General features: G+C 46.2%; 1 protein-coding gene and 1 long non-coding RNA gene across 5 annotated transcripts; one reads left to right on the plus strand and one right to left on the minus strand.

Annotated features, from left to right (window-relative positions):
- The first annotated feature begins 101 nt into the window (after positions 1–101).
- RGS9BP (regulator of G protein signaling 9 binding protein) lies at positions 102–3,864 on the plus strand. The gene has a single exon (XM_007165055.3). It carries the CDS (start codon positions 957–959, stop codon positions 1,668–1,670), a length of 714 nt encoding a protein of 237 aa, XP_007165117.2. The 5' UTR covers positions 102–956; the 3' UTR covers positions 1,671–3,864.
- A 2,698-nt stretch (positions 3,865–6,562) lies between these two features.
- Positions 6,563–10,936, minus strand: LOC103014674 (uncharacterized). Of its 4 annotated transcripts, none has more exons than XR_009006171.1 (4): positions 10,828–10,936; positions 8,718–9,876; positions 7,421–8,377; positions 6,563–7,151 (listed from the first exon to the last, which is right to left on the minus strand). It is a non-coding gene; the product is annotated as an uncharacterized LOC103014674 (long non-coding RNA). The 4 variants fall into 4 exon arrangements; XR_009006169.1 differs by having other exon boundaries at positions 8,718–8,836; positions 9,729–10,922; XR_009006170.1 differs by having other exon boundaries at positions 8,193–8,377; positions 8,718–10,922.
- Positions 10,937–10,940: the final 4 nt, after the last annotated feature.

The following is a 10,940-nucleotide window of genomic DNA, read 5'->3' on the forward strand; positions in this document are numbered from 1 at the left end:
TCAGGCTGGACCGGCCCAGAGCCACCGACTGCGCGTGCCCGGAACGGGAGTGGGCGGGGCCGAGAGCAGATCTGATCCAAGGGGTGGGGTCCAAGCTCTGTTGCTGGAAAGCGGGCTGGACTAAGAAGGGGAGATTCTGGGAGCCGTCCCGCCCCGCAGATCGCCCTTTACTGCTCGTTTTGGGAGACGGAGGTGCCCAGTCCTACGAGGCATACCACTCCATCGCTAACAGGGTCTCAGAGCTGGCGGTGGCCATCCGCGCCCGACTGAGTCAGGGTACCTGGGTTCTAGCCCCTTCACTTGCATGGACGTGGCGTGATCTTAGCCGCCTTTTTTTTAATCGAGCCTCAGTTTCCCCTTCCGTAAAATAGAGGAGGATTGGATCTGACGAGCGCTAATATTCCAGACAGTAATGGGGTGCGGAGGGGGTGATGGGGACCTACACGTGACCTCCCGCGTGGGGCCCCGCCTATCCCTGGTACAGGGGATGGAAGCGCCCAGCGAGGACAGGAGGGGGTGGGCGGATCCTAAGAAATCCGACCCGGCCGCCCTTGGCAGCAGCTAAGGCGGAGGGCGCGGCTCCGCGGCCGGCTAGCCCTGGCGACTGCACCGGAGGAGGATGGCGACCGCAACCCGGGCTTCGCAGGTGGCTACCGTGGAGGCGAGGGCTGCGCAGAGATTCGGCGTGTGACTAGGAGCGCACCTGGGGAGGATGGACGAGGGGATGGGAAACAGCTAACGGGGCTCTCTCTCCGCGCCGAGTCCGCGGAAGCGCACGTCGTGGATCCTGAGCGGCTCCGTCGACAGCAGCGGCAGCGCCTAGCTCGTCTCAGGCCATGAGGAGTGCTCGGGCCGCCTGGCCAGGGGACGCCGTCGGGGCTGGCTGTGTCCTGCTGCGCTGAGGGCGTGAGGCTGAGAGGGGCGCAGGCGGCTGGGCTGCGCCGGAGAGCAGCGCCATGACGAAGGAGGAGTGCAAGGCACTACTGGACGCGCTCAATAAGGCGACTGCATGCTACCACCACCTGGTGCTGACCATCGGCGGCTCCGCGGACTCGCAGAACCTGCGAGAGGAGCTGCAGAAGACGCGCCAGAAGGCGCAAGAGCTGGCGGTGGCCATCCGCGCCCGACTGACAGCTCCGCTGCGCGACCGGGGCCTGGGCGCCGAGGAACGCGCCGAGTTCGAGCGCCTCTGGGTGGCCTTCTCCGGCTGCCTGGACCTGCTGGAAGCGGACATGCGGCGTGCGCTGACCTTGAGCACCGAGTTTCCGCTGCATGCGCCGCGGCGGCCGCTCGTGCGTACCGGGGTGGAAGGCGGCGCCGCGAGCGTAGCGGCGCGCGCCCTGAGCGCCCGCAGCCTGCGGCACGAGGCGGAGCGCGGCTTCGACGTGGAAGACCTTCACCAGCTGGAGCAGGAGATCCTTCAGGTGGGCGAGATGATCCAGGATATGGAGATGAAGGTCAACGTGCCCCGCTGGACGGTGCAGGCCCGGCAGGCGGCAGGCGCCGAGCTCCTGGCCAGCGCCAGCGCCGGCGTCTCCTCGTTGCGTGGTGTGGCCGTAGAAGAGCGCACGGGGCCCTGCGACCTGAGCAAGGCCCTGGCCGCCACCATCTTCAGCGCCGTGCTGCTGGCGGCTGTGGCCTTGGCCGTGTGTGTGGCGAAGCTGAGCTGACCCGTACGCGAACGACCTCCGCCGCCACTACTCGCTACCCGGGGACACCCCTCGGAGAACATCTGCAACCGCCAGGACTAGGAATGGGAGTGGGCTCTGGCATGTTTAAGGGGAGCGGTTCTAAAACCCTGCGTGTGTACGTGTATGTTTATACGCGCGTTTCAAGCACACATCTGCCTGGGCAGAACATGGCTTCCTCTTGATGGCCCAGGAGGAGTTAATTTTGCGCGGGCCACCGGGTCATTACCGCTAATGTATGCAGGAGCTTTATACCCTATTAATAGAAAACCGTTCGTAGTGACCCGAGATTCCTCCGAGTTAATAGGTTACCGCCTGTGCTGCAGGGGCGTGTTTACACTGAGTCTGAGCTTGGTGTCCCCACTCCTGCCGGTGAGTCCCATTCTCCAGGTGGGGCAGTTTGGAAAGAGGGTGAGGTGAAATGAAGTGTGTTTTGGCCTGTGTGTGTGTCTTGGTTTTGTTTCCTAGACAAGAAAACAAATTGCAATAAGAGGTAAGCAGTTTTTATTACCTTAATCCTTTGGGGCCTAAGCTTAGGATAGTGTGCAAATAGAAGTTCATGCAACGTGCTTTCTTTTAGCACATGATTACACACTTCTGCACACCCTTGCCTATTGAAAAGGGCTCTGCCCAGTCAGCCTGGAAGGGGTGCAAGCTTTAGGAAGGGCCACCGGCTATCTAAACAGGCACTTTCTCCTTGGTTGGGGCTTATTTTTGTTCCAGAACTAGACTAGAGTTTTTTATCCTCCTTTGGGGGAGGGCTGGGGAATCCTCTTTGGAGCCCTTAATCCTGTCTATCCCTTGGAATTTGCTTGCTGGCCAGTAGGAGAGCTGGCTTTGGAGGGAGCTGCACAGCTCCCTGACCTGGACACTGACCCCTGAGAGGGTCAAGTGGCATCACTGGGCACAGAGGTCTTGAGCCAATTAGCCCTGAGACTGGGTTAGAACCTAACAGCTTTAACTTCAAATTTAAGGAGATTAAAAAAAATAAAATCATTTGTTAGAAAAATCCTGTAGCCACATTGTGTACTGTCAAAGCTGTTTTTTTTAATAAAGGACATTTGGCCACGAATTCATACGGGTGCCAATGAGTCATACACAGTGTCTTTACTTATATACTTAGATTGCTAAACATACATCTCCAACTATTTTTAAAATCTGTCTTCTTAAGGCAGGAGATCATAGCATAAACTACTGGAACCACAGATGTAGATGACAGAAGTTAGGTGGCCCTAGCCTCTTTGTGGCAGTAAATAAGGAAATGTGGAAAACACCTTAGGTCCCAGGCTGGAATTTGCCTGAGCACTGCCACCAGCTCCCACCTGTGGATCAGAGAGAGCCTTGTTGGGGAAGTAAGGCTGAGAAAACAGATGCGTTTAACTCTGAAGGTAGTTTGGAATAAAACCCAGAGATTGGTTTGGCTGAAAAGTGACATGGATTTTTTTTTTTCTCTCTCATTTTCACCCCAGAAGTGAGAAAGGGGACTAGGAGGAGGGAATTGGCAATTTTTCACAAGGGCAGTTTGGAGGGTCAAGGGTCAGAAGCAAATAGCAGCAGTAGTGCTGTCTGGGCACCCAGTCCGACGGGCCACCCTCCCAGCCTTGATCACCCACTCTCACTCCCACTCCTCCTGAGCACACAGATTCCAGTACTGTAGATAGTGAAAGCAGAGGATCTGTTTTGTGTGTCTCTGTGATAATGGTTTTAAAAGAGCCACGAAGTCTTAAGCCGATTAAGAGTTCTATCACAATAACTAATAAAAGCAACTCCTTCTGCTTCATCCAGTCTGGGTGACTGAATTGGGTCATGTCAAATTCTTTTTACACCTGCCTTCCCAGGGTACCTTCAGAAATGACATAGAAAGTTTTCTAACTCCCCTCTTCCTCATCCCACATGCAACACAACACAGAAGCTCTGTCACCTTCCCCAAAGTCTCATTTCTTTCAGGCAAGAGGAGGCTGGGGGGACTTCCCTGGTGGCTCAGTGGATAAGAATCCACCTGCCATTGCAGGGGACACGGGTTCGATCCCTGGTCCAGGAAGATCCCATGTGCTGTGGAGCAACTAAGCCCGTGCACCACAACTAGTGAGCCTGTGCTCTAGACCACAACTACTGAGCCCGAGTGCTGCAGCTACTGAAGCCCTTGCACCTAGAGCCCATGCTCCGCAACAAGAGTGGCCACCACAATGAGAAGCCCACGCACCACAACGAAGACCCAATGCAGCCAAAAATAAATAAAATTAAATCTTTAAAAAAAAAAAAAAGAGGAGGCTGGGGCATATTGTGACCCAGTGTTGGAAAATATCCCTAAATATATTCTACTGTCTCTAAAACTGTGATTCTTTGTCCTTATCAACGAGTTTTTGTTCATGATTCATCAGAATCTATTAAAGAAACAACCCATCAGAAGTTGTGTAATCCATTGCTTCTCTGCCTTTTGGCTAAGATCAAGTGTGGAAGTTGTGTAATCCATAGAGATCAATTGGGACAAGCAAATTTTTTTGTTTTCACTCTTTCCACCCACTTGGCAGATCCTTGAGTATTTACTTACATGTGCAATCAGATGTGTACCTGATTCTGAGAATCCTCTGCTTACTGAAATTAGTGATAAAGTATTGCACACACACCAAAAAAGCTGAATTACAATAAACATATTTATCCTGTGGACATGTTAACCTAAACAACTCTTTGAAAATGTTAAGCATTTGTAATATTTGGCATTATTTGGAGTTATAACATTGCCTAACAGGACTTTTGCTGTATGATGTAAGCAAAATCACTTTCAGCTTGAGCAATATGCTGCTCAATAGCGGCAATATCTCCCTGCTCTCATTTCTATGTATAATTCAAGAGGTTGCTTTCTGGTAGAAGCCTGATTCAATTTAGATGTTGGATATCAAAGTCATTAATTTTCTAAAAATATTTGTTATGATCTTATACCATGATACAAGTGATTTAAAAAATTACAAATATTTAATATAGGGTATATATGATAATGGTCAGTGTTAGAGTCTACTTTCCTAAATTAAAGGTACAAGTTAAAGGATAGATCTTTACCTCAAAAGTTAAGTGCTATTATAAATCTCTTGTAAAGTTAATACCTGTAAGAGAAAACATGCCTGGCTTCTCTTTTGGGAAAAATAGCACAGCTTTATCTGATACTGAGAAGACAAGAACTTGGAACGCCAAGGCACTTATCACGGGAACTTTCAACTATTCCTATTAGAAAAAAACAGAAAACATGATAATGTTTGTAGAAGAAAAATATGCCTGGCAAATTCTTTTTTCTATTCTCTAAGAATGTATGCTTTTAAATGCCACAAGGGAAAATATTTTTGGTAAGTCAAATTAGAGCATAAACTTCACGATTTACCTAAGGGTTACAGTAAGCTACATAAGAGATGTGTGCTGTCCAATGACTAAAAAGCAGTCTGGGTTGAAGAGAGTTCTAGTTTGCATGAGGACCCTGATCATGTTCCATTTTCCTTTTCAATGTGCACATTGATACATTTTTAGCTACACAGTTACTTCTCAGAATGCAGTTCTCTGTTCTGTAATGAATGTTTGTGAAGGGTACAAGCCCCAAAGTGTGAGCCTGTAAGGCAGGCTAAGAAAGAAAAGTGCTGTAGGACTGGCCTCTGCCTTCCTTTGGGGAATGCCTCCTCCTGCAACGTGGGACCAGCTGTGATGGGCAGGGCTCTGCCTTTCTCTCCGAGTACCTCAGACAAGTCACTGACCTCCCTGTGCCTCACTTCCCTCATCTGTGAAATGGGCGGGGGATGGGGGTGGGGGCCGACTGATTAACTCAAAGTTCCCTTACAGGGCTTAAAACATTTAACAGAATGCAGTTCAGCAAAAAAGGGTTGTTTTGTTTGTCTGGGGTTTTGGTGGGGAGGGGGTTGTCATTGTTGGTTTTGATGTGTATGGAAACGGAATCTTAGTTTGTCTAAAATTGGTCTGTTGGTAAAATTCCATATGAATTTTAAAAATCAGAATGAACTGGGGCTTCCCTGGTGGCGCAGTGGTTGAGAATCTGCCTGCCATTGCAGGGGACACGGGTTCGAGCCCTGGTCTGGGAGGATCCCAGGTTCGAGCCCTGGTCTGGGAGGATCCCACATGCCGCGGAGCAGCTAGGCCCGTGAGCCACAATTACTGAGCCCGCGCGTCTGGAGCCTGTGCTCCGCAATAAGAGAGGCCGCAATAATGAGGGGCCCGCGCACCGCGATGAAGAGTGGCCCCCGCTTGCCGCAGCTAGAGAAAGCCCTCGCACAGAAACGAAGACCCAACACAGCCATAAATAAATAAAAATTGTATAACTTAAAAAAAGAAAAAAAAAATCAGAATGAACTAAGCTTACTGTGATTTTAGTTCACATCAGGATTAGTGTCTGGACTTAAAAGCAAATTTGTATAAATGCTACTTATTTATAGTGTTTAAATTAGATTAGGAATTTAAATTCAGACTCTAAGTCTGAGTCTAAGAAAGCCTAGTGTTTATTAAACAGTTTGTTTTACCCAGCAATCTAAACTGATTCTGGTAAATTACAGATGTGAAATCCCATCATTTGTCATGGAGTCTAAGAGAATCCTATTCTGTAACTGACTTGGTGCCCTCAGAAGTATAATTGCATTGGCTGCCTGATGTTGGGAAACTAGCACAGCATGGGCTGTTTTGTATGTGGCAACAGATCTTAGTTGGAATTAAATGCTCCGTGTCTACTGTTTGAATGACACGTCTAACTAAATGGCTATTAATAATTAAAAATTAAAGATAACGTGCAGCATTTATAAGTTAGTTGAAAAAGGCACCCCCAAATGATTCAGCTATCAACTCTTATGATTTTTTAAGATATTCTTAATCTTCTTCATGCACATTTTAATTGAAGTGAATATCCTGATCAACATATTTACCCTTCACATATTTCATTACATAAAGAGATGTTCAGAAAGACTCCAGGATTATAAATCTCCAAGTGCTTTTCTACAATACAATTATACTCATCTTTTAATGCAGGATGGAATCCAGGAAGAATAGTAGGTCTCCACATAAATGATCTTTGGCTGTGGTCAATGTAGATCAAAGTCATGTTCAAATACTGTTTCTTTGGCTCTTAGGAACTGACCGAAGGTGCAGGAACTGACCACATGCTGCAGCCCTCTGTCCATGAGCACAAGATGGATTTCTGGAAAAGCATTCCTCTCTTTCATTTACTTATTTTCATCTCATTACACAGAGGATTGTGGGTGTTTTCATTGCAGTTCTGTGAGATCTTGGGCATCCTGCTTCTTTGGTGTTTCAGTTTAGAATGTTATAACCTTAAGGCTTATATGAAAAATGTAAATAAGCCAAATGAGAACTCCTGTTGGCAAAACGATTTTCAAGAGTCCTTCTAACATGCTGTTGTCAGAAAGCAAATTTGAATGTCCTTTGTCTGTAGGTATGTGTTAGGCACATAGAGAAGATCTAAGAGGAAATATACAGAAATGAAAATGTATGTTAAGGTGGTGGAATTATGAATGGTATTTTTTCAATGTATTTTTATTTAATATTGTTACATTGTTTTTACAATAAAAGTTTGAATGCTCTTATCATCTAGAAAATATTAGTTATTAAAATGTAAATTTTAACAGTTAGGGTCTCATTTATAATGAGAAACAATTTCAGAACACACACCCCCTCCCCCACCCCGCCAGGCGCCACAGACAGGCAAAGCAAAACTTTTGGAATCTTACCTGCCGGGAATCAGAAGCACGTTTTGAAATGCATCATCAAGACAGAATAGCATCGAGGTTAGGAGCACTGACTATGGAATAGGGTACCCCTGAGTTCAGATCCATTCTTATTGAAGATTTTCATTAATCTCCCTGACCTCAATTTCCTTATCCTTACAATGGGAGTAATAATAGGGTATACTTCATAGGGATATTGAGATAAGACTTTTTTCAGGCACAGGGTTCAATAAATGTTGGCTGCCTAAAATGGGACGCTTGGGCAAAAGAAGCAATATATATGAAAAGATTAACTTTCTATAACTTAGGTAAAATCTGCTGGAAATCATTTTGAAGATTAAAACTAGATAAACTTGTCAATGAAAGAAGGTATTTAATAAAAAGGTCAAGGTTACAGAGGGAAATTCAGGTTGATCTAGAAGTTGGAATCTGTACATTTTTAAAGTCAAACTTATTGAGGTATAATTTAAATACAGTAACATTCACCCTTCTTAGGTGTGCAGTTTTGAGTTTTGGCAAATATGTACAACCATGTATCCACCGCTGCAATCAAGATACAGAATGTTTTCATCACCACCCAAAAGTTCTCGCATGTCCTTTGTAGGCAATCCTTTCCTCTCACCCCAGGATCTGGCAACCACTGATCTGATTTCTGTCCCTACAGTGTTGCCTTCTCCAGAATGTCACCTAAGTGGAATCTATGCATTTTTGAGAAAACATACTGTGAACCTTTTCTAAACCCTTTTCAAAAAACATTTTGAGAAATCATTTTTACATGATGATTCTTGGTGCACTGGATGTTGCTGGTCATTCATAGGTGAATTCCATTTAACTGCAGTGACATGCCTTCGTTTCTAGGCAGTTTGAACAAACTCTCCCGCTACTGTGGATTCTTCAAGCTGAAGTCATCTGTCCATGGCTAGCCCCCGCATTCTCTTCCTTTCTTTTTCCACTGAAAAACTTGATAAATAATGGATAACAGAAATGAATTTGGGCTCAATGAAGTAGAGATTGAAATAAAAGTCCACTTGGAGCTATGGGTAAGAAACAATATGACATGTTTGGAAAGTTTTTTTTTTTTTTTCTTTCAGGATCATGCATGTTCTGATAAATCAAATAAGAACATTTCTTATTGTAAAGATAGCTGGGGCAGACCAGACCAGTGGAACATAAGAACCAAGACTCAAGTGTCCTTCTCTGAAGTAAGCAACTGTTGTCATAAACAAAGTGACTCAACTCTTGTGATCAAGTGGCACATGGTAACTGCTAGCCCTAGTAGGGGATGGTTGTGTGCACTTACTGTCAGGCCTGGGGTAGCTGGCACTGTGCCCCTGGCAGAACAGGGCAGGGCAGGACACTCGGAGGACACGCCAATAGGTCTGGAGACAGATTCCAACCAACACTTGCTGCACATGTGACCTTAAATAAATCACAATCAACTGCCTTTCCATATCTCTTGCCCATTTTCTACACAATTGGAGGTTTTTTCTTCTCAGTCCTTTGTGATAAGCATTAGAGATAATTTTCTCAGTTTATTATATCTTGGACTTTCTTATGGTGTCTTTTGTCATAATAAAGTTATAAATATGCATGGTGTGTCAAATTGATCAATCTTTTCCCTTATGCTTCTAGATTTTGAGTCAAAGACTATAGAGGAATTTACCTATTTTCTCCTAATGCTTCGATAGTTTTTTATCCACTGTGGTAGCCAGCCTCCAAGATGACCACCAGTGGTCCCCACCACCTGGTGTTTTCATGTAGTCCCCTCTCACACAGAATAGAGCTGACCAGTGTAACAATAGGATATTGTGGAAATGATGGAATGTGACTCCTGAGGCTGAGTCAGGAAATGCATCATGACTTCTTCCTTCCTCTCTCTTGGAATCATTAACTACCATGTCTCAAAGACATCCAAGCAGCACTATGGAGAGGCCAATATGGTGAGGAACTGAGGCCTCTGGCCAACAGCCATATGAGTGAGCCATTGTAGAAATGGATCCCTCAGCCCCTAATCAAGCCCCAGCTGACATGCTCACCACAATCTCATGGGAAATACTGAGACAGAACAACCCAGCTAAGATGTTCTTGAAATCCTGATCCACAGACACTGTGAGATAATAAATGTTTATTGTTTGAAGCCACCGAGTTTTCAACCTCCCAAGCTAAAACTTTCTTTCTTTTCCCTTGCTCTGCATATTCAACCAATTACCACATTACCTCAAGTCTACCTCCTGAATACTCTCTAGTGAATCATTCCCTTCTTCCCACCTCATCCCCTCTTCACAGCCACTCTCCTAGTTTAGACACTCACCATTTCTTCCCCAGCACATTCCACGGGCCTCCAGAACAGCCCCATCCAATTGAGTCATCATGCTGTTGTCAGGGTGACCTTTGAAGATGTGAACTTAATCATGTCGCCACCTTTTATGGCTTCCCATGGCTTAAAGCACTGAAATCCCCTGGAGAAGTTGGGGGATTGTTAAAAACACAGGCTCCAGGGTGCCATCCTAGACTCCACAATAGCTTGTGAAGTGATTGTCTCAGAGCAGAGAGCCATGCAGTGGGAGAGCAGATAAGGCAGGGGTCCCTAATTGTGGATTATGTAGAGACTCAAGATGGATGAAATTTGGCAGACTCCACCCCCCTCCCCCAACCTGCCAGTACATGGGTGCTCCCTTGGCCTCTTGTGTGTTTTTCTAAACATGTGGTCTTGTGTCCTGTTTCTGGGATGCGGTCAATACACAGGGATCTGCATCTTTAGAAAATGATGCCAACAAAAATCAACCTAAATACTGCTGGTGTCATCTCTGGATTCTCCCCCAGGGAATAGCCCACATTAAAATGATAGTTTGAAAATGAGGCTCAACAGTAGTCTATATGCTCATCCGGACACATAACAAATGCGTGATCAACTATTATAGCCATTGTGGAGAAACCGTTGGTAACTAATAAGGAGCTATAAAAGAGAAGACTGCTTTAACAGGCTCTTTCTAAAGATGGAGCAGAGCGAAATTTCCATCTCTAGGCTTGCATTAAAATTCTCCCATGAAAGTGGAAATTATCCAATGACCTAAGATGCTTAAGGTGTTCCCAGGTGCCCTGACAATAAAAGGTGTCCAGATCACAAGATAAGGAGCTTGTCTGGGGATTCAAGGAGGACCTTTCACACTCAGACTGTGCAGTGTGAAATTTGTAATTTGGTATCTGGTTCATGCATCAGTTTCTCATTGCTGGGGTTCATGTGAGCCTGCAAAGCTCGGACACCTAGCCCTTGGACGCCCCCCTCATCCACCCCCACCCCGCCCCCCCGCCAAAGGAAACAAACCCTCTTTGTTTAATCGAGAAAGTCCTAGTTCTCAGGGTTTGGTCGGGGAGGTGTCACCAGGCCTAGGTTTGCATCGCACTTTTACCTCGACAGGTTATTGTGCGATCATAAGCATTCCTGCTCTTGGTCCAAGTGTCCTGAGTGAGGGTGTTGAGGCCCTCCTAGCAAGCGGCTGTGACAGCCCTTGCCCCGCGAGAG

This window comes from Balaenoptera acutorostrata, chromosome 19, assembly GCF_949987535.1.
Source record: "Balaenoptera acutorostrata chromosome 19, mBalAcu1.1, whole genome shotgun sequence".
Taxonomy (NCBI): domain Eukaryota; kingdom Metazoa; phylum Chordata; class Mammalia; order Artiodactyla; family Balaenopteridae; genus Balaenoptera; species Balaenoptera acutorostrata.